Source organism: Mus musculus, chromosome 5, assembly GCF_000001635.26.
Source record: "Mus musculus strain C57BL/6J chromosome 5, GRCm38.p6 C57BL/6J".
Taxonomy (NCBI): Eukaryota; Metazoa; Chordata; class Mammalia; order Rodentia; family Muridae; genus Mus; species Mus musculus.
In genome coordinates, this window is record NC_000071.6 from 90,601,690 (window position 1) to 90,625,197 (window position 23,508).

General features: G+C 42.6%; 1 protein-coding gene across 12 annotated transcripts in view; it reads right to left on the reverse strand.

Annotated features, from left to right (window-relative positions):
• Nucleotides 1-1,386: 1,386 nt before the first annotated feature.
• Rassf6 (Ras association (RalGDS/AF-6) domain family member 6) overlaps nucleotides 1,387-23,508 on the reverse strand; it is a 37,659-nt gene continuing 15,537 nt past the window's right edge. For 6 of the 12 annotated variants that reach the window (XM_006535246.4, XM_006535243.4, XM_006535247.4 and 3 more), the window contains 9 exons: nucleotides 16,018-16,096; nucleotides 14,106-14,248; nucleotides 8,026-8,123; nucleotides 7,110-7,303; nucleotides 5,087-5,188; nucleotides 4,726-4,777; nucleotides 2,557-2,675; nucleotides 2,354-2,451; nucleotides 1,391-2,259 (listed from right to left, as the gene is read on the reverse strand). In XM_006535246.4, the coding sequence (XP_006535309.1) occupies nucleotides 2,184-2,259; nucleotides 2,354-2,451; nucleotides 2,557-2,675; nucleotides 4,726-4,777; nucleotides 5,087-5,188; nucleotides 7,110-7,303; nucleotides 8,026-8,123; nucleotides 14,106-14,248; nucleotides 16,018-16,096 (961 nt within the window). In that variant the 3' untranslated portion in view covers nucleotides 1,391-2,183. Of the gene's footprint in view, nucleotides 2,260-2,353; nucleotides 2,452-2,556; nucleotides 2,676-3,911; nucleotides 4,778-5,086; nucleotides 5,189-7,109; nucleotides 7,304-8,025; nucleotides 8,124-14,105; nucleotides 14,249-16,017; nucleotides 16,097-23,508 lie in introns of those variants that run through there. The other 6 variants (NM_001310656.1, NM_028478.3, XM_011249579.3 and 3 more) reach the window with 6 other exon arrangements.

Sequence of the window (23,508 nt, forward strand, 5' to 3'; positions counted from 1 at the left end):
GGAGGTCTTTGAGGCTTCCATGGCTCCTGGAGACCAGATTTTTCCTTCTTCACCCTTTATCCCGTGTTTTCCCCAGTGCTAGCAGCCTGTGAGGTGCAGAGCTCTGCGGTTCTGTTTACCTGGTCCATTTATCCAGTTTTTGATTCAGGCAGTGGTGGTATAACTAGAACCCAGTGTAGGTCAGATCACTAGCCAGAATCCTCGTGTCTATATTTAGTCCTCATCTCTACGAACACTCAAAACAGGGCTGTGTGAGGCTGGCTTTGCCAGGTACCCATTAGAGCTCTATTTCTATCTTTTCTGTTGCCGTCCTATCATAGTTAAATAATTCTTCATGCTAAACTCACTTTATGTGACTGCACGGTTTCTCTCTAGTGATTTGAACTGATGATGCAGTTGGTCATTGTTGAATATGATACTTGGAATACACTTAGTAGTTATTTGCATTTCTCTCCTATGAGTTTTCATACCATCTTCCCTTTCCTCTGTAAGGCTTGCTGGGCTTTGTACATAATTTGTATGTATACATATATCTCATTTTGAGATAGGGCCTTATTTAAGGCACAGGTTGGCTTGGAGCTTACTAAGCAGTCTGCACTGGCCTGGATTTATAGAAATATTCCTTCCTTCACCTCCTGAGGGTAAGATTTCAAGGATATGCCATCATACCTGGGTAGGTTTTCCAATATATTACGATCTTTTGGTCCATTCTTAGTGAGATGAAACCATTCCTTTCTTGATCAATAGGCAAAACATTAGAAATGTAAGATTTCATTTCAACCAGTGAGGTAGGCTTCCCTGGACACAAAGGCCACACTGTTGCTATCCTGTCAGCCAGATTCCGACTCCGAGTTCTGGCGATGCTGACCATGATTAACTCACTGTTAGAACTGTTCCACAATTTAATGTTGATAATACAACCTCACCGTAGTACAGGTAACCCGACTGAACAATGTCAGACGAAATTCAAATGGAAGTCATTTGGGGATAGAAGAATATTGATTAAACCTCCTTGTTGATATAAGTTTACAAATAAAACCCCATAGTATTTTTGCTTTTCCAGGTGGGATTAGCAGACCTGTGAGACCCTGAAGAGGGTCTTATACAACAGCAAGGATGCTGTGATGTCCTGCCTGGCTCAGCTATAGTAGCATGGCTTTATCTGCAGGAATCTTCTGCAACAGTGACACATTTGCGGTAAGATGCATTTGCGGTAAGTCCTCTCCTAGCAAACACAGTATACTTTATGTTTGTGGTATATATTTGTTTACAAGGGTAAAGAAAGATAATGACTATAATCCCTTTTTAAAGACATTTAAAACAGCTTGGATGTTATCAGTTAGTTGCACAGAAGGGTGTGGGGACAAATGAAGGGCATGAACAATCAGAGTTTAGGTTTTTTTTAATAATATTTGTTTATTTATAACATATATAGCTGTTTTGCCTCCCTCTGTGTCTGTGTGCCCCGTGCTTGCAATGCCCACATAGGTGGGTACCAGATCCTCTAGGACGGGGGTTGCAGATAATTGCCAGTTGCCCTGTAGATGCTGGGAACTGAACTGGGGATTTCTGGAAGCGTAGTCAATGCTCTTAACCACGTAGCCATCACTCCAGCCTCGAGTTTAGGTTTCTTTACAAAAATCCAAAACCACTTTATTTTAAAAGGTCGGGTACTCTGATACTTCAGAGTTTAAAATCATCAGCCCTTGTAGATCTATTCCTAAATCTTATGAAAATGCTCAGATGTTTACACAGCTGTGAAACAGGGTCAGTTCAGATCGCTGATGGCTTGAGAATGTGTTTCTTGTTGACATCAGGAACTGGAAATGTTTACTTCCCGTCATTTATGAGTCATCAAGTATCTCGGCTCTTTTAAGAGCGCAAGATAAAACAAGCTTAAACCAGGTGATAAGAGCAGAGTCCACTTGAGTCTGAGCTCACCCGAGAACTTGCTATCGAGGACATTTGGAATGGGCAGTGTGCAGGCTTCCCTTCAGTTACTGAAATGAAGTCCCATCTTGCCTTAGTCCAACTCTGAACCGCAGCCAACCTCTGCATTTCAAAGAGGAAGCAGGCTGCTCGGCATTCGTTCGTCCAAAGCTTCAGAGCCATGCATATTAGGATGCAGAGCAGACCACACACGGATTCTGCAGTGCTCCCTCTAACTCCGCTGAGCAGGGCTTCTAGACTGTGGTCTCCGTTTTAGCTGCCTGTTTACTCTGTAGACACTTCAGGATAAAGGCCCTTTCGGTATTGAATCTGGAAAGGAGAGCAAGAATATAAAAAACTGGGTACCGGGAGGGCATGAAACCTACGGAAGGACGAAATATCCAGGGGTCCACTCTGGACTCACTTTGCCATAATTCTCTCAATCTCCATTTTCTCTTCTTCATCTAATCTTTGAAGGATGGATTCCAAGAAAGAAAAGTGAAAATTAATGTACGGAGCCACCTGGAAAGGAAAACAGGAGGTTTTAGGTTAAGAAGCACCCTGTCAGTGGGAGACGCGCAAGCGCAAACGCAAACGCAAACATGCAGAGACCACGGGCGCCCATACATCTCTGCTGATTTCTTCTGCATCTTTATCCATGAGGAAGATCCGAGCATTGCTTTTGGATGGTCCTTGTAGTAACCTCTGCAGCAGTGGGACATCGGTCTTCTTTAGCTTTCTCTGCTCTGCAAATGTATAAGGAATGGACCACAGTAAATGTTAATCCTAGACAAAGAAAAGAAGGCAATTTTGTCTTTTGGTCTTCCCTTGACTTGTTTTAGAGGCAATAGAGTCCAAGAACTCCCATCCTGCAAAAAGGAGAGCCATGCCCCATTACCCATGGTGAATACATTCCCAGACCCCAAGGAACATGTGACACTCTAATGGTATATAATGCCATATGTTCATCTATCTGTCCTATACATACATATACATACATATCTATAATCAAGTTTAATTTATAAATTAGTCAGAGTAAGAGGTAAGCATCACTAGTAACAAGATAGAGCAACCACAATATAATTTAATAAAACTGTCAGCGCTATTGCTTTTATACTTCTTTGAGAGCATTTACATCCCCTGCTGAAGTATTACCTGAAGACTAACACTATGGAGCCTCCATGGTGGACCTGCTAACTAAGCCGATACTAAGTGACTAATGGGCAGGTTGGATCTACGTGTGGATAAATCATCCCAGAAGCGGCAGTGAAGAACAGAACAAGCGTTCATCACTAGCTGATGGTACACATTTTAAAGCTTATGAATTGTTATTTCTGGAAACATTCATTCAATATTCTTGGACTATGTTTGACACTGGCTAACAGTAACCTTACATTTTAGATAAGAAAACATTTGTATCCATTGAAATTAAAAAGAAAAACCTTTACATAAACTCCAAATGAACTTCTTCCTCTCAATATAGGGTCTGACTTTACTAGTTCAAATAAGTTGACCTTAATTTCAGTTATTTAGACAAAGCTCTGGTCCTACTGAGGGAGCTACATGGCTTCATTCATTCATTCATTCATTCATTCATTCATTCACATTTGTTCATGCATTGATTCAACAAACACTTATTTCCAAGTTCAGCTACTGTAATTCTATTTGATAGTTGTTCTCAACTCCTTTTGTTCCTATCTCTCATTCAGTTCTTGGGTTTTCCAAGAACTAAAATAAGAATGTAGAATTAGTGAGGTTAGTTTTTTCATTATCTGTGGGTTTCATCTCTTCAGCCATGGAAAGGAGACAAAAGAAAACGGATAGAGTTTCAGAATTTCAAATGTAAAATGTTAGAATAAATGCCCTACCACAAAAGTACCTCTCATACTTCCTCCAAGCGACCTCCCGTGTGGGATTTCACTTTAACAAAAGGGAAGCACAGAGAAAAGCCCCCAGCCCCCCAGCTTCTCTTCTTTTCTCACCTCCTTCCTCGAGATGAGCAAATCTGTTTCTCATCTCTGGATTAGATTTATTCTTGTTTCCATTCCCGTTCACCATGCACTGATTTCTGCCCCCTGCCATGTCTGGGGCAACAGGAAGCCCTCAGGTTCTGTTCCTCTCCTCAGCGCTGCAGAATCCTCTCTCTATCTTAAAGTCTCATGCTCACCTGGCTTCACACCCTCAGCTGCGTCCATAGCTGACATTCCCAAGTGTCTTGCTTCTTGGTGACCTGGAACCATTACTGAAAACACATCCCCCGCTGCCCCCAGCCCTGAGTTCTGTTCGCATTCCTTCCCAAAGGAGAGCTCATAGTCTTATGATGTGTCAGACTCGGTGGCAGGGTCAGAGAGGTGGCATGTTGTGATGACCAACACACGAGGGTAAGGAGGGACAAGAGCTAGGTGCAGAGGTGACTCACAGGGAGTCCAACACCTCCTGGGCAGCTTCCTGAGATTCTGACCTCTACTCAGACAACTCAACGTCTGGCATACAAGCAAAGTCCGTGTATCATAACCTCCTGGAAGGTATTTATCCTAAGTTATCTCTCCCTGGAGTTGGAGAAGATATATGTATGATACTCAAGAACCATCTCTCCAGGTTGGGAGTGTAGCTCAGTGGTAGACTGTGTGTTAGGCTTACACCCAAACTGTAACCAACAACCATGATAACAAACCCTTTCCCGTCTCTCCTCTCTTTTGTGATTCTGTTTCTTTCCTTTGTTGACAGATGCAGGTGGCTCTTCTGCCTTCCTTATGGAGAGAAAACTAACATTCTGCAGTGGTCAATTTTTCTTACCTCCTGTCCCAAAAATAATGTAAAGAGCGAAATCCCGAGGGCTATTCTCAATCTGTCAATAGAAAAAAAAATGGAATAAATGTAATTGTTTCAGATGATGTTATTAGACCCAAAGTATTGGGGGGGGGTGTCCCATTGCCCCTTCACTGTCAGCATGACATCTTCCCAGCTCCTGGGGGGATAATGTGAATTTCTGGGCTACAGCTACCCCAAGGAAATTGGAGGAAGTTCTCGTCCATCAAAGTTGAACAGATGATGTTGGTTCACAGCCCTCAGCTCTTTTCCCAAAAACTGCATTTATGTGTTGCCATTAGCTTTTACTTACGCACATGGTAAAGCTCGGGTTAGTGGTCAGGATTACCTTAAATTTCTGGAGAAGTTGCTTTATTACTTCTTCAGTTCTCATGATACTATTGGCTCTGACCTTAGTCTCTGATCCGAAAGTTGGGGTGAAGATGGATGTCTAAAAGACAATAATAAATCACATGAGACCTCAAGACTCTATCAACTAACTAACATCAGTATCTTGAACCTGAAGTGGTGGTGGTGGGGGATGTAATTCTAAGAAGTGATGATGCAACTCCTTGTGATGTCACAGTGTTCACAAATAAACACAGATTTAATGATTATTATTGTATGAATGATAATGCTAAGCACTATATGAAATGTTCTAAGCTCTTCATAAATATTGACTTAATTCTTATAACAAGTACTAAGAGTGAATTTTAAGTTATAGGATATAAACATCACATGTTTAGGGGCTGAGAGTCAGTGCTGAGAGTACTTGCAGCTCTGGCAGAGAACTCATAAGTATTTGTCAAATGAATGAAGACACAAGTGACTGCTAGACCCTGCGGCATGAAAAAGCTCTGAATTCTGGGAGAAACGATGACATGTTTCTGACCTCCGGCATGTGAAATGTCTTATATGTGTTATAGAAAGATGTGTGTACATTTTACACATCGTAGCAAAAGACAAGTCAGAACAGAAATTTTATCTAAACCGTGGCCACACTTGTATAAACAACTTGTGTGTAAGTTTGAGACCTAAAGGGCAGATTGCAGAATGTGATGTACATCTGGGTGAAACCAGCAGCTTCAGAATGCCTTTATACCGTCTCTGTGGGGGCCTTTATGTGACTCTGATTGTTTGTTGGAGTGCTGGCTTTCCTCTTTACGCTTTGTACCCACACCTCAGGAAGCTTATCTATGCATTCAGCACCCAGCACCTGATGGAACTCATCTGTCACACTGGTTAATAACTTGAGTTCTGGCGTGACACAAATATGGCGGGGTCAAGTTCAGAAATACTATTAACAGCAGTGTGACCCAAAAGAAATTGCTTGATGCCTATGAACTTTGATTATATATAAAGAAGAAAATGATATCCACCCTCATGGAAGAGGTTTTATGATTAATGAGATGGTTTATTAAAAATATGTTCAAAGTTAGGTTTGGTAGCACATGTCTGTAATCTTAGCGCTAGAGACCAGCCTGAGCTCTGTAACAATGCCTGGCAAGTATGTGCTTCTTCATTCATTTATTTATTTTTAATTTAAAAAATTTCACACAATATATTTCGATCATGGTTTTTCCATCCCATTCCTCCCAGATCCTCCTCGCGTCCCTAGCCACTGAGCTTCGTGTTCTCTCTTCCTTTTCTCTCAAATAACAAAGAAAAACAAACAAACAAAACCCAAAACAAAACCCAAAACAAACAACTCAAGACCAAAAAAAAAAAAAAAAATCAACAAGACTAAAAAATGTCCAAACAAATCAAAACGAGACGAAAAGCACCCTTCCCTGAAATGCGGGACTGGAGAGCTGGCTCAGCAGTTAAGAGCATTGACTGCTCTTTCAGAGGACCAGTGTTCAATCCCCAGCACATACATGGCGGCTCACAACTGCTTGAAACTCCAGTTCCACACAGGCAAGACAACAATTCTCATTAAAAAAAAAAAAATGAAGTTAATTTTGTGTTGTCCAGCTATCCCTGGGCGTGAGGCCTGCCCTGAAGTGTGATTGATACACCAGTGACATTCCACTGGAGGAAATGGATTTCCCTTTGCCAGCAGCTATCAATTGCAGACAGCATCTCAGTTACGAGTGGGACCTTTTCTTTACTTCCTCCCATCTCGGTACAGGGAGCCCAGCGGGCTTGAACCAGCTGGGCCTATGCATGCTACCTAATTTAAATCTGTGCGTAGCAAAGAAAGAAGCGAATAAGGCTGTATTTAAAGTTAGCTTATTAGTTACTACGGAGAAAACCTGGGTGAGTGTTAGGCATCTGCTACCGCTGTTATTACTAACTTGAATGCTAAGTTGAAGTAAAGAGTATTGTCAGTGTGAGTGACATTGTTCCTCTTGAGTAGAACTGCAACTCACCTCATGGTCATAGACGTGTCCGTTGATAGAGGCTCTGTGGTTACTTAGCACCCCCATTCTATCTTTTCTGTACATCTCTGGGGCCCTCATCCTTTTTCTCACCAAAGCTGCCTCACTCATGGTCCTGTAGAGCAATGGGGATTCCGGCTCTTCGTCTGCGTATGGTGTCAGAGTGCTGTGGTAAGATAAATAGTCTGGGAAGAATAAAGACCACAAGCCCGCATCATTGAGCTGCCTATCTTCTTGCAACGTAGGGACGCTGGCGTGCTTTTATTAACAAGAATGACTGCTATTTCCTGGCTGTTCCAAGCCGTTCACTGCTTGGCTTGGCTTACATTGACTTATTAGGTGCTTGCTGTGTGAGCCTGGCAGGCAGCAAATGCTGCTAGTGAGCTGTGTCTCAGGATTCGTGTGGCCACGTGACCGGCATTTCCAGTCTTTTAATCTTACTTTATTGGGGTTGTAAAGTATACCAAATTTTAGCCTGCAAGAGCTGGATAAACCTGTTTTTCTGTCAGTCTGGATATGGTAAGCCAAGTATCTTCTACATGAATTTAATACTTCTAAATGATGAGACCAGGCCTGCATCTCTGTTTTGTCCTGATGCCAAGCTTATCAGACCTGTCCTAAGATAACAGACTCTGGGCCTTAGCTCCTCTTCCTGAGAAATGACTCTCATGGAATACAGAGACTTAAGAGAATTTGCCCCTGTTTCATAAAAGCAAAGTATCTCTAGTCTAGCGGCTGCCTGTTGGGTGCCACCAAAGCAACGGAGACACGTACACTACCAGGCTTCTCGGCGACGCTAAGAAGCACATGTGCGTGAGCTCATCAAGCAGTGTTGTATAAAAGGCAAATGGTTATGTGTTTTAGGTTGTTAAAAAATGCACCACACTGATAAGACTTTGCTACTAACCTTCCGGGGAATGCCTGGCTTCAGATGCTAGAACATGGGTCCTGTCCAGCTCGCTGATACGGTAAAGGTCATCAAATTCTCCCCAGCGAGTCATCCTCCTGCGAAGAAACAAATCTTGTAAATGAGACTAGTTCTACGTATTAGGTCGCAGCTTTACAATGGTGACACTGTGGCCGAGGGCCTCTGTAGGTAGATGCATTACCCAAATTTCAAACAAGTTTATCGTGTTACAAAGATCACAGTCATACTAGAATGATAAAGCATACATTTCAAACACACCCTGTATGTTTTTGGGCAAAATAATTCAGCTATATCCTGAAATGCAGCGTTACATAGGTTCTGTAAATTGTAATGTTCAGAGAGGGAAGGGTAGAAACCAATGTGAGTCATGAATGCATGAATATTTCATAAGGTTTTGGGGGAACCGAGAAAACTGTCATTTACACTTATGAATCTAGTATCCACAGTATGAAAATAATTACATAAAGTGACTCTAACCTGATAACATATGGTACTTATCTTTAAGGACTGAACTGCTTTGAAAAATACAGTTCATAAAATAGAAATGTATGAAAATATTCTTCACTAGGATTATCTCATGTAAAGTATTAGTAAATTTACAAACATTTTACTGTCCAGAATACAAGGAGCATGACAACTGTTTACTTTATAGCGGTTATCATTTATGTTAATTTTATATGTGGCCTTAAACAAGTTAGTTGTATATCCGCCCTCTCTTGGCCTGACTGTCCTCATTTATGAAATGGGAATAATCATACTATGAGGTAGAATAGAGTTGTTGGTAGCCTTTCGGTGTCTGTGTCTGTCTGTCTGTCTGTCTATCTCTCTCTGCCTCTCTCTTTGTCTCTCTCTGTATCTCTGTATCTCTCTCTGTCTCTCTCTCTCTCTCTCTGATCCTTGTGTGTCCATGACAATGTGATCAGCCAGCTTTCTGCTCCTGAAGCCATGCCAGGCTGTCCTTGCCAAGACAGAGCCTATCCCTCTGGAAGACAGACCCTGTCCCTCTGGAAGACAGACCCTGTCCCTCTGGAAGACAGACCCTGTCCCTCTGGAAGACAGACCCTGTCCCTCTGGAAGACAGACCCTGTCCCTCTGGAAGACAGACTCTATCCTTATGGAACCAAAGCCGAAACAATTCCTCCCTTGTGATGCTTCTGGCCATGGTGCTTTATTACAGCAACAGAAAATGACAGCACAGGGATAGTCAACGCCTTAAGCAACAATGGCAGGCGTTGACAAAGCAAAGCTACTGTTTTCCTCCTGACCTTGGAATTCTCCTGATGCCTTTTGTAACTCTTGTCTTATTTGATCTACAGCAGCTATAAGATGTAGATAATATGATCCTAATATATTTGCTAATAAAACTTCGAGCAAACTCTACTAGCTGGAAATATTGTCAGTCAAAATACATGTCAAGAAGTAGAGGAACTATATTGCTAGTAGCACAAGTCTCTACTCACATCCAATCCATAGAATACGATGAGATCCATAGACCCATAGAATACGCATGAAGAAAACTGAACATTTCCTCCAATTTGCAATATATTAGGAATCAAAAGTAGTCATGTTTAAAAACCATTGAAAGGGGGGAGCAAAGGGCACTGGATACCAATGAGAACCTAAAACTAAAAGGCAAAGCAACCAGATGCTGTTTCCTATGGGGTGGGGACCAGAAGTTCCTATACATGATGACTTATAGTCACCACAGCTGATCAGTGACCTGCAAATGTGACAGCCACCCTGTCAGTTTCCTTCGCTTCGTGCAGTGGTGTGGTGCCACAAACCCCGGGGCTGAGACATGACTCAATAGATTCATTTTTGGCCTCTTTCCTGTGTTCCCCTCCTTGCTGAAGTGGACAACAACTTCCTTACAGTTTGGGAGTGTGTAATTCAAGAAGCATTCCATACACTGTGCACATGACTAAGCTTAAGGGTGGCTCTCTGTACTTCTCAAGCAAGAACTGGTTAGAACTTTAACATCAAACAATTGAACATGTGCAAACATGGAACAGCTTGTGTTGCTCTGGCTAAACACCAGGAAGTGTACTGGGTCTAAATGCTGGGGAGGGATTGTATGGGCTTCAAAATAAAACGGAGGTAGAAATTTGATAGACAAATAAAATGCTGCTACTTCCCTATTCATGACAAAAGAAAAAAAAGACATTACTGATACAAAATATATGCACCTGTTCACTTCCTGCTCTTTATTTCATTCTGCCATGGCTTGCCTAAAATATGCAAACACTGACTTTAAAGAGATATTAAAATAGAAATGGAAACCAGTGAGAACAAAAATAACTCCAGTGAGGTTCTTCTTGTCTATTTTGGCTTTTAACACACAAAATTTCTATAAGAAAACATTTGGCCCTGATACGATAGAGATCAAAGTCCCTCCTACAGAGTCATTTCCATACTTGCAAGTGGTCAGAGCTCAAACACACCGCTGTACTTTTAAACCTTCACCATCCCCATTAGGGTAATACTTCCTCAGTGTGACTCACTGCCAACATGACTAAAGCAAGATAACAGTAGTGAATATTTTCTCCAAGGAATAGAAAGATGCTCAACTGGAGTCCTTGCAGCTGAGCACACACTGTCCATGTCCTTCGTTGTCTACTAACCCACCAACAGGAGACAGTAAGTCTGAGCAGCAGTGTTAAGTCCTGACCATAGATGCCCAAAACGGACAAAGAATGAGAGAAGCTTTGAAAGAGGGGAATGGTCAAATTCGTTACACAATTTAATGGGGCCCGGAATTTGAGTGAGTCACCTAAGAGGAAGTGATCAAGGGAGGGAGAGTACCTAAGACTGAATGGACACAGAGAACAGTGCCTCTGGTGTCTCTATATGCCACCACAGAGAGGCCAGGGAGAGCCATTCTCTCTGCAGTGTGCCTTCATGTCTGAAGAGCAAGCTGACTGCACCAACTAAATAATGCTATCATGCTTGTGTGTGTGTGTGTGTGTGTGTGTGTGTGTGTGTGTATGTGTGTGTGTGTATGTGTGTGTGTATGTGTGTGTATGTGTGTGTGTGTATGTGTGTGCATGTGTGTATGTGTGTGTGTATGTGTGTGTGTGTGTGTGTGTGTGTGTATGTGTGTGTGTGTGTGTGAAAGAGAGACAGAGAGAGAGAGAGAGAGAGAGAGAGAGAGAGAGAGAGAGAGAGAATGAATCAGTCAGTCTGCACTGTATGCATAAGGGGTGTGGTCTCTTCCTGCTAATTCTTACTAGAATGAGAAGTTTCATGGCAGACGCATAATTACAATGCTCTAGTGAGTCTTGTTACTGTGCTAAAGGACAGGCTGATACCTCCAGTGTTCTAGTACATGTCTGGTTATTCTGTTGAATCACAGGCTTATGAAATTGTCTAGGTGTATTTTCTCAAGTTTAAATCATGAGAAATAACTTCTGCTTGCTTCCAAAGCTGTTATAGCTTGAACTTGGGATGTACTCCACAGGTTCGTGGGTTTGAGCACTTGGACCCTTCAACTGGTAGTGCTGTGTGGAGTCTTTGAGACCATGGCCTAGCTTGCAGAAGTAAGTCCCTGGGGTCAGACCTTGAAGATACCTGGATCAGAGCTCCCTGCTTCCTAACTTGCTAAGATATGAGCATGCCATGATGGCTCAAGCTCCTACTGTTTGGCTGGAGTCCCTTCAGCTCCCATGCCTTCTCTACCGTGGTGGTCTGGACATCAGAAAATGTGAGGCCAAACAATCCTCTCCTCCGTCCATTGCTCTGTCATGCTTGGCTATGCTGATGAGAAGAGTTACAGAGAAACCCTGCATCGAACCCCCTTCCGCCCCCCCCCCCCAAAAGTTACTAGCATACCAGCACTGTTCTAAGGGAAATGGGCTCTGCAGAAGGCAAGAGAAGGTGATAGTTTATAATCTGCTGTGGCATAGGCAAGAACACCACCCATATGATCTGTCCCCACCCTTGGCTCCTAAAACTCACCGGCAATTTCCATGTCTTTCATTCAAAGCTAGTATGTTGAATTGGTGAGATTAAAACATATCTTTGAATAACTATTAAAACAACAGTGGCTTATCACAACTGTAGAAGTGCCAACCTCCTCGACGTATCGCTGTAACACTGCACACTTATGAAGTTTTAATGAACTGGAAGGAATCAGAATTTAGCAGGAAAAAACAAAAACAAAAACAAAAACAAAAACGGGTGTGGTGGCTCACACCTTTAATCCCAGCATTTGGGAGGCAGAGGCAGGTGGATTTCTGAGTTCGAGGCCAGCCTGGTCTACAAAGTGAGTTCCAGGACATCCAGGGCTATACAGAGAAACCCTGTCTCAAGAAACAAAACAAAACAAAACAAACAAACAAACAAAAAGAATATAGCAGAAGGGGTCTGCCCCTCGAAGGAATTTGCCATGAGTTCTTAGGTAGATGCGAAATATGATCACAATTTTTCGTTCATATCTTGTATAGTTCTTTTATTTTAAAGCAAGGCTCAATCACTTTTATATACTGCGTCTACTGATTTGAATGATGGGTCTTGTCAGTTATTTTGTACCTGAGGGATGCTGGACTTCACAAGCTGCCCGAGATTGTGGTTCCATTTGTGCTCACAAGCATATGTCCTGTGCCCACCAGCAGCCCATAGCTTGGATGGGAGACTGGTGAGAAGAGGGTGAGAAGCTTGTCACACAAAACAGGTGACATATCTTTACAGGTTTCATCTGATCTTATTCCCTTCCACTACTCACACTTTCTTTCTCTGTCTATCATCTTATAGATCTCTCTTTGTCTCTTTCTTTACCCCTCTGTCTCTCCCTCTCTCTGACCTCTCTCTTTCCTTACTTCTTTGAGTTGGGCCCTGGGATGCAAAAACAATGTAAGATATGTCCCCTGCTACCTAGAGACTCCCATTGTAGCTGGGGACAGGATGTATAAAAGTTCAACAAACTGTATGCCCTGGAGATGAGAGAGAAGCTATATCAGTCTGCTCAGTATGGACCGAGGGATCCTGGAAGGCTTTCAGGGGAATGTTTTGAATTTGTTGGAGGAGAGTTAGACAACTGGCTGCGGATAAGCAGCAGGCTGGCTGTTAGGTGGGCAGACAGACGGACGGAGGAAAATAAGAAACTGCATGGCATGTTTACAATATTGCACAGTGCTCAGCTCTGTTCAAGGATTATATTTGAGACTTGTTGAGTAGGTAAACACGGTGGGACATGGGTATGTGTGTGTATGTGTGTGTGTGACAAGGTAGTATGTAACTTTCCTTAATTGTGGCCAAATATCAGACTATACAAATGCACCATCCTAGCTGCTGTCACCCATTTTCTCCTCTCGGAGAACCTCAAGTCTTCCAGTAATGGATGGGAAGGTGGGAGTTGTGAAGACAACTTTGGTGGCAGAAGATGAGATAGGAGTGAAAGATGGAGAAGAAAGTAAGCCAGCTCTTTTAAGAGTATAATTTTGAATGATGATAATTAAAAAAAAAAAACCTACAAATTGTAAGAACAAAACCCCACTCAAGCCGAACATTCAAGTTATAGTTGCATCCACCCATGCAGGGTGGGAGCTTTCCTGTGCAAGGAACTTCAGATGTGCTTTGCTGTGCTTTGCTAAACAGCTCTGCTCGTTCTGAATGAGAGCATAATTCAATCTCCTGTCCAGAAAGCAAGACGAGTTCTTTGTTCCAAGGACTGGACAGATTGAAGTTTTCTTCTCTGTTTTTGGAGGTCCCGTTGGGACTATCCAAATCTTGCCGTTCTGTCTAGTCTCTTCTAGTGCAGTCTCCTGGGGGATCCAAAGGGGCAAAAGGGGCACCAGTAGGGGTCTCCAGAGCCCATGGAACAAAGGTTTCTTTGGTCCTGCCAGGTGGTAACTAGGGATCCTACACAGTCACCTAACCTCAGAGACATGGTTTTCAAACAACCAATCGATGGACATGTTGAGATTGGCGTGAGATTGTTGATGTTGGCGTTGGTGTGAGATTGTCTATAATCATGCACGCACAGGTATATGAAACCCATGCTAAGAACACAACAAAAGCAGAGAACAAGACGATTTGAGGACGTACAAGGGAAGACAGCTTACCCTTTGCTGGAAAAGGTTTCCGGTGTGTTCAACAGATCAAAGGAAGAGATTTGCTTCTCATCTTGTATTTTCAGCTGTATGGGTCGTTTGACTCCCCAGAAAATGTCCAGCATCCCTTCAACAATCAGCTGTCCGTCTTCGGTCTAAGGAAGAAGCCATCACCCATAGTCATTGTTTTTGCGTTGCCTATAGAAAGTTAAGCGCTGTAACTGAAGAAGTAGAAAGTCAGCCTCTCGGAGCTAGTTCTAGTTTAATCATCTCCCAGGATGGGTTATTCAGCTTCTCAGCCTATCTGCAAACCAATTCTAATTTTGATATAGTCTTATTTTTAAAACAGAATATCTGGCAAAATAAGTCATGGTGTGTTTTGCATGTGCACCAACGGGCATACCGCATTAAAACACTTTCTCAGCTCTGGCTCTTGGATTAGATGGAGTTATATTGCTTTAGTTCCATTTAATTAAAAAAAATGTGTCAGCTTTAAAAAGTATACTGTACTAGAAATTAGAATAAATAGTTGCTGAGAGATTTAACAGTTATTTGAATAAACAGGAATAGTTCAACTCATAACGTTATGTAGTTCAAAAAGAAAGAATGTTCATGAAGGAACGGTGGTGGCACATGCCTTTAATATCGGCACTCAGAAGAGGCCCGTGGGTCTCTGTGAGTTCCAGGCCAGCCAGGGCTGTATACTGAGATTCCATCTCAATAAAAGAAAGAGAATGCATATGAAAACATACTCTATAATACAAAACAGAGCTGGGAACCTGGGTTTAAAGCCCCAACACCTGTGTAAAAAGCCGGGCATGTCTATAATCTCAGCGCTGGGGTTTGCAGACAGTCTGAGCTCAAGAGTTTTCTGAACAGCCAGTTTAGCCCAAAGCTGCAAGCTTCCAGTTCAGCGAGAGATCTTGGTTCAAAGCAAGAGAGGAGAGATTGCAGAGACGTCCTGCTCGCGTGTGTGGCATGTGTGCTTGCAGCCTCATATGCATGTCACACACACGCACAACATTGAGATGCATTTGTGAAAAATAAATAGTTTTTGAAGAGCTCATTCACAATAAAAATAGTATAGCAAAAGGAGTAAGTGTGTAAATGAAGAAAAATTAGCAAACACATATATATGTATATGTAATGTATTTTACAAATACATGAACTATTCAGAACAAAGCAATTCTCATATTTCTTTTCAAACTTATCTTTTATAGCATCTATATAACCTCTTTTATATTAAGAATCTTTTAATTAAAATCTATTATTGTTTTAGAAACTTTGAGACTATAGAAACTGAAAAGTTATAATAAAAATCATTGACTACGGCTACTGTGAGACACCAGTCGTTAGGCACTATAAACGACTACAGTATTTCTCCAACATTTCTAAACTTTTGTCATTGTATGGCAGCACGCAGCCATTCGAACTTAACGTACACGTTTTAACAAACAACTCAAACTTGGCTTTATAGCTACAGCATGACTTGTAATAATCCCACCCAGGTGGCCACGTGTTTCTCTGCAAACGGTGTCACGGTGCACACCTCTCCACACACATTGCCACGAATGCAAGGGAGCAGGGGATTTACTGTTCATAGCCTTATCCATATTTGAGAAATTCTCCATGTTTAAGACAGAAAGCAAACGCGTCCTTAAAATTACTTGTATGCTTTTCTGTGTCGAAAAATGCTTAGAAACTTGCAGACACCCCAGGCCTACTATTTTGTGACATAGCCTATAAAAAATGAATAAATTTTCATTATTAAATATCATAAATTAAAGATTTATCAGCTTCTTTGGACCACACGTATAATTAGGTTCTAGACTTGAGCCTACCCTGATACATCTATATGGTTATAGAATATAAATATAAATCTGTTCTCTGTGAATCAAGCTATTGCTTTCTTTAATGGGCTTACCTGCCCATACAGTATATGCAGATTTTTCTGGTTTTCATAGAAAACATTATAAGTCTCCAGTAAATAATTGAGTTGTTCCCTTAAAAAAAAAAAAAAGAACATTTACAAGTCACAATCAATCTTCAGCCTTAGAATAGTTAATATAGCACATTTGCATCCTTAGAACATTAACACATTATATATGCTAATTAGTAATTAAAATGCATGGGGGTGACTGAGGGCAGAACTGGTGGAAGATCTTGGTCAAAGGAGGCAGCTATGAAGCAAATGTGGTTTACATTTTGCTTTGTTCTGTTTCATAACATTTTAACTACCTGTTTCGCAACAGTTAACCACCCAGACACTAAACACCTGACATACGTATGACATCACAGTTCTCTTTGATGTTAAAACAGCGGTCAGCTTAACTAATGTCTGCTGCTGCAGAGGAATCTCAGTCAAGTGACAGGCAGACCCTGTGGGAGGCACAGGTGACAGGTGGACTTTGTGGGGAGCACAGGTGACAGGTGGACCCTGTGGGGGCACAGATGACAGGTGGACCTTGTGGGGGCACAGGTGACAGGTGGACCATGTGGGGGGCACAGGTGATAGGTGGATCTTATTGGGGACACAGGTGACAGGTGGACCCTGTGAGGGGCACAGGTGATAGGTATGTCCTGTGGGGGGCAGAGGTGGATCCTGGATCCTGTGGGGAGCACAGGTACCATTTTAATGTGAACTCAGCCATCTTTCTCCTTTGCTCAAAACTCTTCAATGTCTTCTCAGAATAGAATCCAACATCCTGTTGCTATGGTGACTTGAGAGACTGGTTTTGATCTACTTGTCTGTCACCTTATCGACCTTGTTCCATCATTCTTTCCTTTAGTCACTACTCTCAACTTTCTTCATGTCTCTTGGACACAGCAGGTCCTCGGGCCTTTGGATTTGCTGATTGCTCCTCTGGAATAACCCCTCTCCACTGTCACATTGCTATCTCATTCACCCATTTTCTTTAATTACTTAATCAAAATCCAACTACGGGGCTGGAGAGGTGGCTCAGTGGTTGAGAGCAATAGCTGCTCTTCCATAGGACCTGGGTTCTACTCTCAACATCTGCTTGTTGGCTCACAACTGTTCATAACACCAGATCCAGAGGATCCAATACTTTCTTCTGGGGCCTTATATGTACATGGAACACAAACAACATATATGCAAGCAAAATGACATGCACATACACATAAAACTAAGTAAAATAAAACTACCCCTCCCCATTAATAAAAATGTCTATCTTGACCGTCTACTCCAAATCTTTGCCTCTTCCAATATTTCATCTCTTGCTTTCTTCCTTCACCTTTGCCCCCAAGGTATCCTCTAATGATCCATAAATGTGACTTCCTGACTTCCTTCCCTCTCCTATTTCTCTTTCCTGTTCTTTTCTTTTTTTCTTTTGAGACAAGTCTTTAAAGATATATTTATGTATTTATGTATTTATATATGTATGTATGTATTTATTTATTTATCATGCACAGTGTTCTGCTTGCAAATATGCCTGCACACCAGAAGAGGGTGCCAAGATCACACTACAGATGGTTGTGAACCACCATGTAGTTGCTGGGAATCGAACTAAGGACCTCTGGAAGCGCAGCCAGTGCTCTCAACTTCTGAGCCATCTCTCCAGCCCTAGACAAGTCTTACTATTGCAGCCTTGGATGGCCTGTAATTCACTGTGTAGACCAGGCCAGCCTTGAATTTCTATTGATCCACCTGCTTCTGCCTCCAAAGTGCCAGCATTAAAGGCATGAGCCACCATGTCTGGCTGTAAACTTATTAGTTGTGTGTACTGTCTTCCCCACAAGAACAAAGCACCTTGAGGCTGGCATGTTTGGAAGTTTTGTTCAGATTTTCAGTCCCCGGTAGTAGAGTGTTTAGTGCATGGTAGACAACCAGTCAACACTGGTTAAGTAAACTTATCAGAATAGCCTCTTCTAAAAACCAACCAAACAAAAGACAAAAAGCAATAGTAACAAGATAAAGGAGAAAAAGCTTATTTTGTGCAGACCTCTTTATTGAAAACCATTCTATCTCCTTGATCCTCAGACACCTTTGCCATTCTCATATGGGCCACGAGAGCTATCAGCTTGGTTTCACTTGCTGACCTTTCCTGCTGATCAGAATGGATGCTTGCTTATTAGAAGCTGCTATTCAACAAACACGGACTGAACACTGAACAACAGGCTCTATGCACGCTGTTTCTACACGTTGGAATCAGAACAACATGCTTTTCAGACTCACTTTTCCTCACTTGCCATTTCCAGCATGCACATTTCCAGGGGTCCACACATTCCGGGCAATGACCCTAGAAAGAATTCCAGTGAAGGCCTCCAGGGTTTCCCTTCCCAAATGGCTTACTTCAATTTTTTTTATGTTAAAGAAGATTTCTGTTCTAAATCTCACCGGCTACTCTGATCCTTTAGGGTCCTTACTGTGAGATACTTCCTTTGAAATTGTACTACCACTAAAATGCATGCTTGTCCTTTTTAAGCTTTTGTGCCAGAGCAGCACAAAGAAGTTCAGGTTCACTAGGGATGCAGGTCCAGATATGCTGAGCTCAGAGCATCGTTATGAAAGCACACGGAGCTTTATGTAATCTCACCCCTCAGCTTCTGGCAAAACCCCATGTGTGGAATGGTGCAAGTCTTTGAAGCATCACTCAGGACCATGCAGTGGAAATGCTCTGTCCCTGAGCAGAGGTTAATGCATTCTACAAAGGCCTTTTTAACTCTGTGCATCTCACCAGAAAGGCAATTTCAGTTTACGGACCCAATGAAGGATGGGTGGACATAACATTGGGAAGAAATGTTAGCTTATGATTACACTAATATACCAGGTTGATTAGTTGAAACTAGGGTTATAAGAGGGTCAGGACTTAGTCCTCCGTGTCTGCAAATTCAAATGAAGCATAGTAACAGAACACCTGACCCAATGCCATTTAATTATACATAGTAGAATCACTATGTGAGCACAGTCCAAAAACCCAAGTCATGTGTTGAAGGTGAGCACAAGATGGTCCCTGTGGTGAACCTGGGTGGGCAATAACTCAACCAGAAAAGCCAATCAGGTCAGGGGAACATTACCAAAGCATATTATCATTTCTGCAGTCTATATGAGCAGCTCTGAGGATGTCCCAGGGATTTATAAGAATGGGCGCTTTAAGAAACTTAGATTCATCCTCTGGGCAATGGGAAACTGGTGAAGTTCTAGTCGAGAGGAAGACAGGCCAATACTAAAGCTAGTAGGTACAGCAGTGCAGGCAGATTTTAGTCCAAGGCAACGTGGAGGCAGCAGGGTAGATTGAGGCCATCATAACAATGAGGCTCAGGATCAAGGCTAGGAAGATGAGTGAATGTCCCATATATATGGATGACCTGGAATCTAGAGGGAGTTTCAAATAACTGCAATAAGCACACTAATGGCTAGGACATAAAAAGTGCTATCAAGGTTTTTTTTGTTGTTGGTTTGTTTGTTTTGTTTTTTTTTTTAAAGCAGGATTTTAAGAGCCCCCTTAAATGGACCCATTCTTAACAAATAAAAAGAAGTTGTGCCTCTTTCTGCCTCAGCTTTCAAATAGGTCCTCGCCTAACACAGACCACGGCCATTCAAATACTTTGATAAATCTCTAAAATGGTTGCTTACAGAACAGTTACACATCTGGTCTTTTTAACATTTTTTATTTTTATCTTTTAATAAACCTGGGAATGTCTAGAAGCCCACAGAGATGGCAAAGAAACAAAAATAAGATTGAAACTCATCTGAATGAGTCATCAAATCTTGACTTTCTGGGGAAATCTGAGATTTCTTTTGGAATGTAAAATATTACCTCACAGTACATACCATGTGTTTTTAAGGGCATCTTCACACTCTGCATCAAGGGAAAGATGCTTTTACTAAACTGAGAAATGTCAAGCTTCTATACAAACTCAACTTCTATCTGAAGGAACTCATGGGCCCAGTAGCTTCCACCATAGAAATTGGCACCCTGACACTGGCACTTCGAGGCGGGGATTACGGGAGGTGCTGAGGGGGCCTAGAATTCTCTAGCATGGGTTCTGGAGGAAAGCAAGCCATAACTCTAGCAAGCTCTGGAGGAACTGGCACAGGAAGGAGGGGCCCCAAGGGTGTGTTTCACTCAAGGTGTCTGTCCCTCAAGTCCTGCTTGGCTTCAGTGACTAATAGCATCTGCAGCTGAACTGTAGATGCTAACATGCACTTTGTACCTTGCGGCTGGAGCTGCAGCCACTCAGCAGATGGGAGCTACCCACAACATGACGTGTGCCACTTAGCAAGAAATGAATTCCTCTTCTTGCGGTACAATTCAGCTGTCTAGAAGAAGCACTTACACAGTTTTGTCAAATGCAACAAACATGAACATGAGGCAGGACCATGGGAAGAAGAGAGCTATACCTCATATCCAGAGATGCACAGATGTCAAACTTGAGTTGTAACATAGCAACCCCTCTTGTTTTTCCAGTTGTTCAAAGCACCTATAAGGTGGTTCTTCTATGCTTTCCCTGGAAACCAAGGAGCCCTCTTCCATTCTTGATCCTTATAAATTGGATTCAACATGAACAAAGTACAGATATTGTCACATGCTATAACCCAACGTGAACCTCTGAGACTATCATGTACCAAGTAAGGTCCATGGCCACGCATGGCTATGTCCCCTACATCTGTGGCACTCTCTGAAGGACTTGTTGGAAAATGTTGGTGGTTAAGTCGATCACTGAACTGTAGCTTGAAGTTGACATTGGGTGACATTCTTTGTGGATCTTTCCATGTTATAGAGCAGGACTGTTTCATCCAGAGTCGAATATGAACACCCCCACCTTTTTGATTTTCACATTTAGTTTTCTTTACTTTGTGGACTGTGTTCATAATATTACATTTTAGCAATGAGATTATTTAACAATTTCCTATGGTCAGTTCAAAATGCTTAATTTAAAACATTTTGTATTTTGTTTTATAAAACAACTATGAATTGGAGAGATGGCTTAGAGGTTAAGAGCTGTACCAGAGGCTGAAGTTTAATTCCCAGCATTCATATCAGGTGGGCTCACAGCTGCCTATAACTGAGGTTTCAGGGGCTCTCAAACTTCTGGTCCTTGTTTGCAAGCATACACACACACACACACACACACACACACACACACACACACACACACACACAAAATGCACATGTACAAATAAAATAAATCTTAAAAACCCCCTAAGAGTTAAACATATAAGTCTATTAGAATCAGCTACTGCTGGTATTAAGTTTGTGTTATTTTGTGGGTTGTAGAGCTGCACACTTTACAAACTGTGCATTAAGTATACAATATATTCGTGATTTTCCACAATTGACATCCACAATTCATAGTATAAATGGTTGCCTGCCTCTGGAAAGGTAGAATCAGGAGATATGATTTACTCCAGAAAATAAATCCGGATCAGTAAGGCAGCTAACGCTGTCATTTTAAGGAACTGGTGTCTGTAAGCATTGGCTCAGAACCCACTTTACCCTCACTACCTCCTGGAATCCTGGAACTGAAATCACACACTTCATCAGGGCCTCTCCCAGAAGGGACTCTGGGTGCCAGGTCTCTTTGCTGTGGGCCTCTTTTTCTGGCTGGGACATGGAAGAAAGAGTGCCTTACCTCCTGGCACACAGACCTTCCTTTACTAGCAAAGTAGGTTAGCCCATTTCCATTGCAAATGAAGGGATTGGGTTCCAAAGTCAGGAAGCTGGGAGGCTGGGGGGCAGAGGGCCCTCTTAACTGCAGTAAATGTTGCCTCCCTTGACATCAGAGTCCTGCACAGGCGCACATGCCCCGAGGCTTCTGTCCTTTTCAAAGAGGTGGAACTCCTTGCTTCTCTAGAAAAATCTATGCTAGAGGATGAAGAGTTGCCCCTGCACAGGGCCTGGGAGGTGGAGAACTAGGTGGTAAATACAAGAAAGTCTCAGACAGATGTTTCAACTGTGCAAACTCTACCCCAGGAGAGAGAGCTCTTGCTACTTGGAGAGATGCTACTAAACCATACAAGGTGTGGACAGGATAGAAAGATGGAACATTTCCTCTTCTAGTGCTTCGAATGCTAAGTCTTTTTGGCCTTCTTTTTGAGTAGGGTCACACTATGTAGCCCAGGTTGGCCTAGAACTAAGGAACCTCTTTTGTTGAATCCTCCTCAGGCTTATGGGTAAGAATCTGCATGCCTAACAGGTCCTCAGTGAAGCCAGTGCAGCTGGGGGATTCCCACTTTGGGGTCCCCCCTCTTTTTACATCTACAGCACTGAGAACCCAGGTTTAACTCATGTTAAAAGAGGGGGGAGGCTCTCTATGGGGAGAGTGTCAGTTCAGATGTGTAGTCATTCTGACTAGAACTGCACTGATTGCTTCTGATGACTCTAAATTCGTATGTGCGTCAAAATAGATTTTTACCAAGTGGACCGTCATTTCACCCCTTGATGAGAACGCAGGACCCGAGGACAACGCACGTGAAGTCATAATGAAGCTCGAGCAAGGTCTTTGGGGCTGGTTACATACTTAGTTCTATGTAGTGGGACTCTGGTGAGGGACTGAAGTGTGTCAGGTGTAGTAGAAGCAGGGTACAGCCTTGAACAAAGTGTGGAGGCTTCTGAGATGAGAATAACTTTGTGGCAGAGAGCAAGGAAGAAAAAGAGAGAGAGAGAGAGAGAGAGAGAGAACGAGAAACACCATAATCTGTTAGAGGGTAAGATCTCTGAGAAGAAAACACGATTCTCCGAGCTTAGGAAGAAGACTTGTGAGAGACGGGGCTCAGGAGGTCTGAGATAGTAAGCCGAGACTTCAGTAACTGGACCCTCCAGCCAGAGGAAGAGCGAGGAAGAGATTCCAGGCAGAAACAAATGTGTGATTTGAGTGTAGGGCTACTCGGGCACTTCTGAAGGAAAGGTCGCGGCTCAAAATGAGGTTCTAGAGATCCTGCCAGCCTCTGAAGGTTTTCTGAGGAATGTGCACAGCAAGAAATCTTTGGAGGGTTTAGCCAAGATAATGGAAACACGTTAAGAGAGGAACGTCTGATAGCTCGAAGAGGATGGATCTCAGAAGGGAAGCCCCAGGAGGCGGCTGTTGTAGTCGGTTCAGCCAGGGATCTATCAGCTTCAAGGGTGAAAGGCTGAGGGTGCTACAGAAGTGGAGGGATTGGCTGAGTTGGGCGGGTAGTGGGCGGGGCGAATGGTTCCAAATGCCTGCTCCTCACTCACCCCTGCTGGACACTCTCCTTTCAAATTTTCCACCTCTTCTAAAACAAAGTTTAATGGAAATTTTTGAAGAAGAAGAAAAAAAGTCGCTTGGAAAGTAAACAGGACTGTGCCACACATCACTGGTCACTGTTTGGACAGGCGCAAGTGTTGCCGTGAAACATTGTGGTTTGCGTGTGAACAGTGCTCTGTGCCTGTAAAGAATGAAGGGCAACAGTGCTTCTCATTCCGATGGC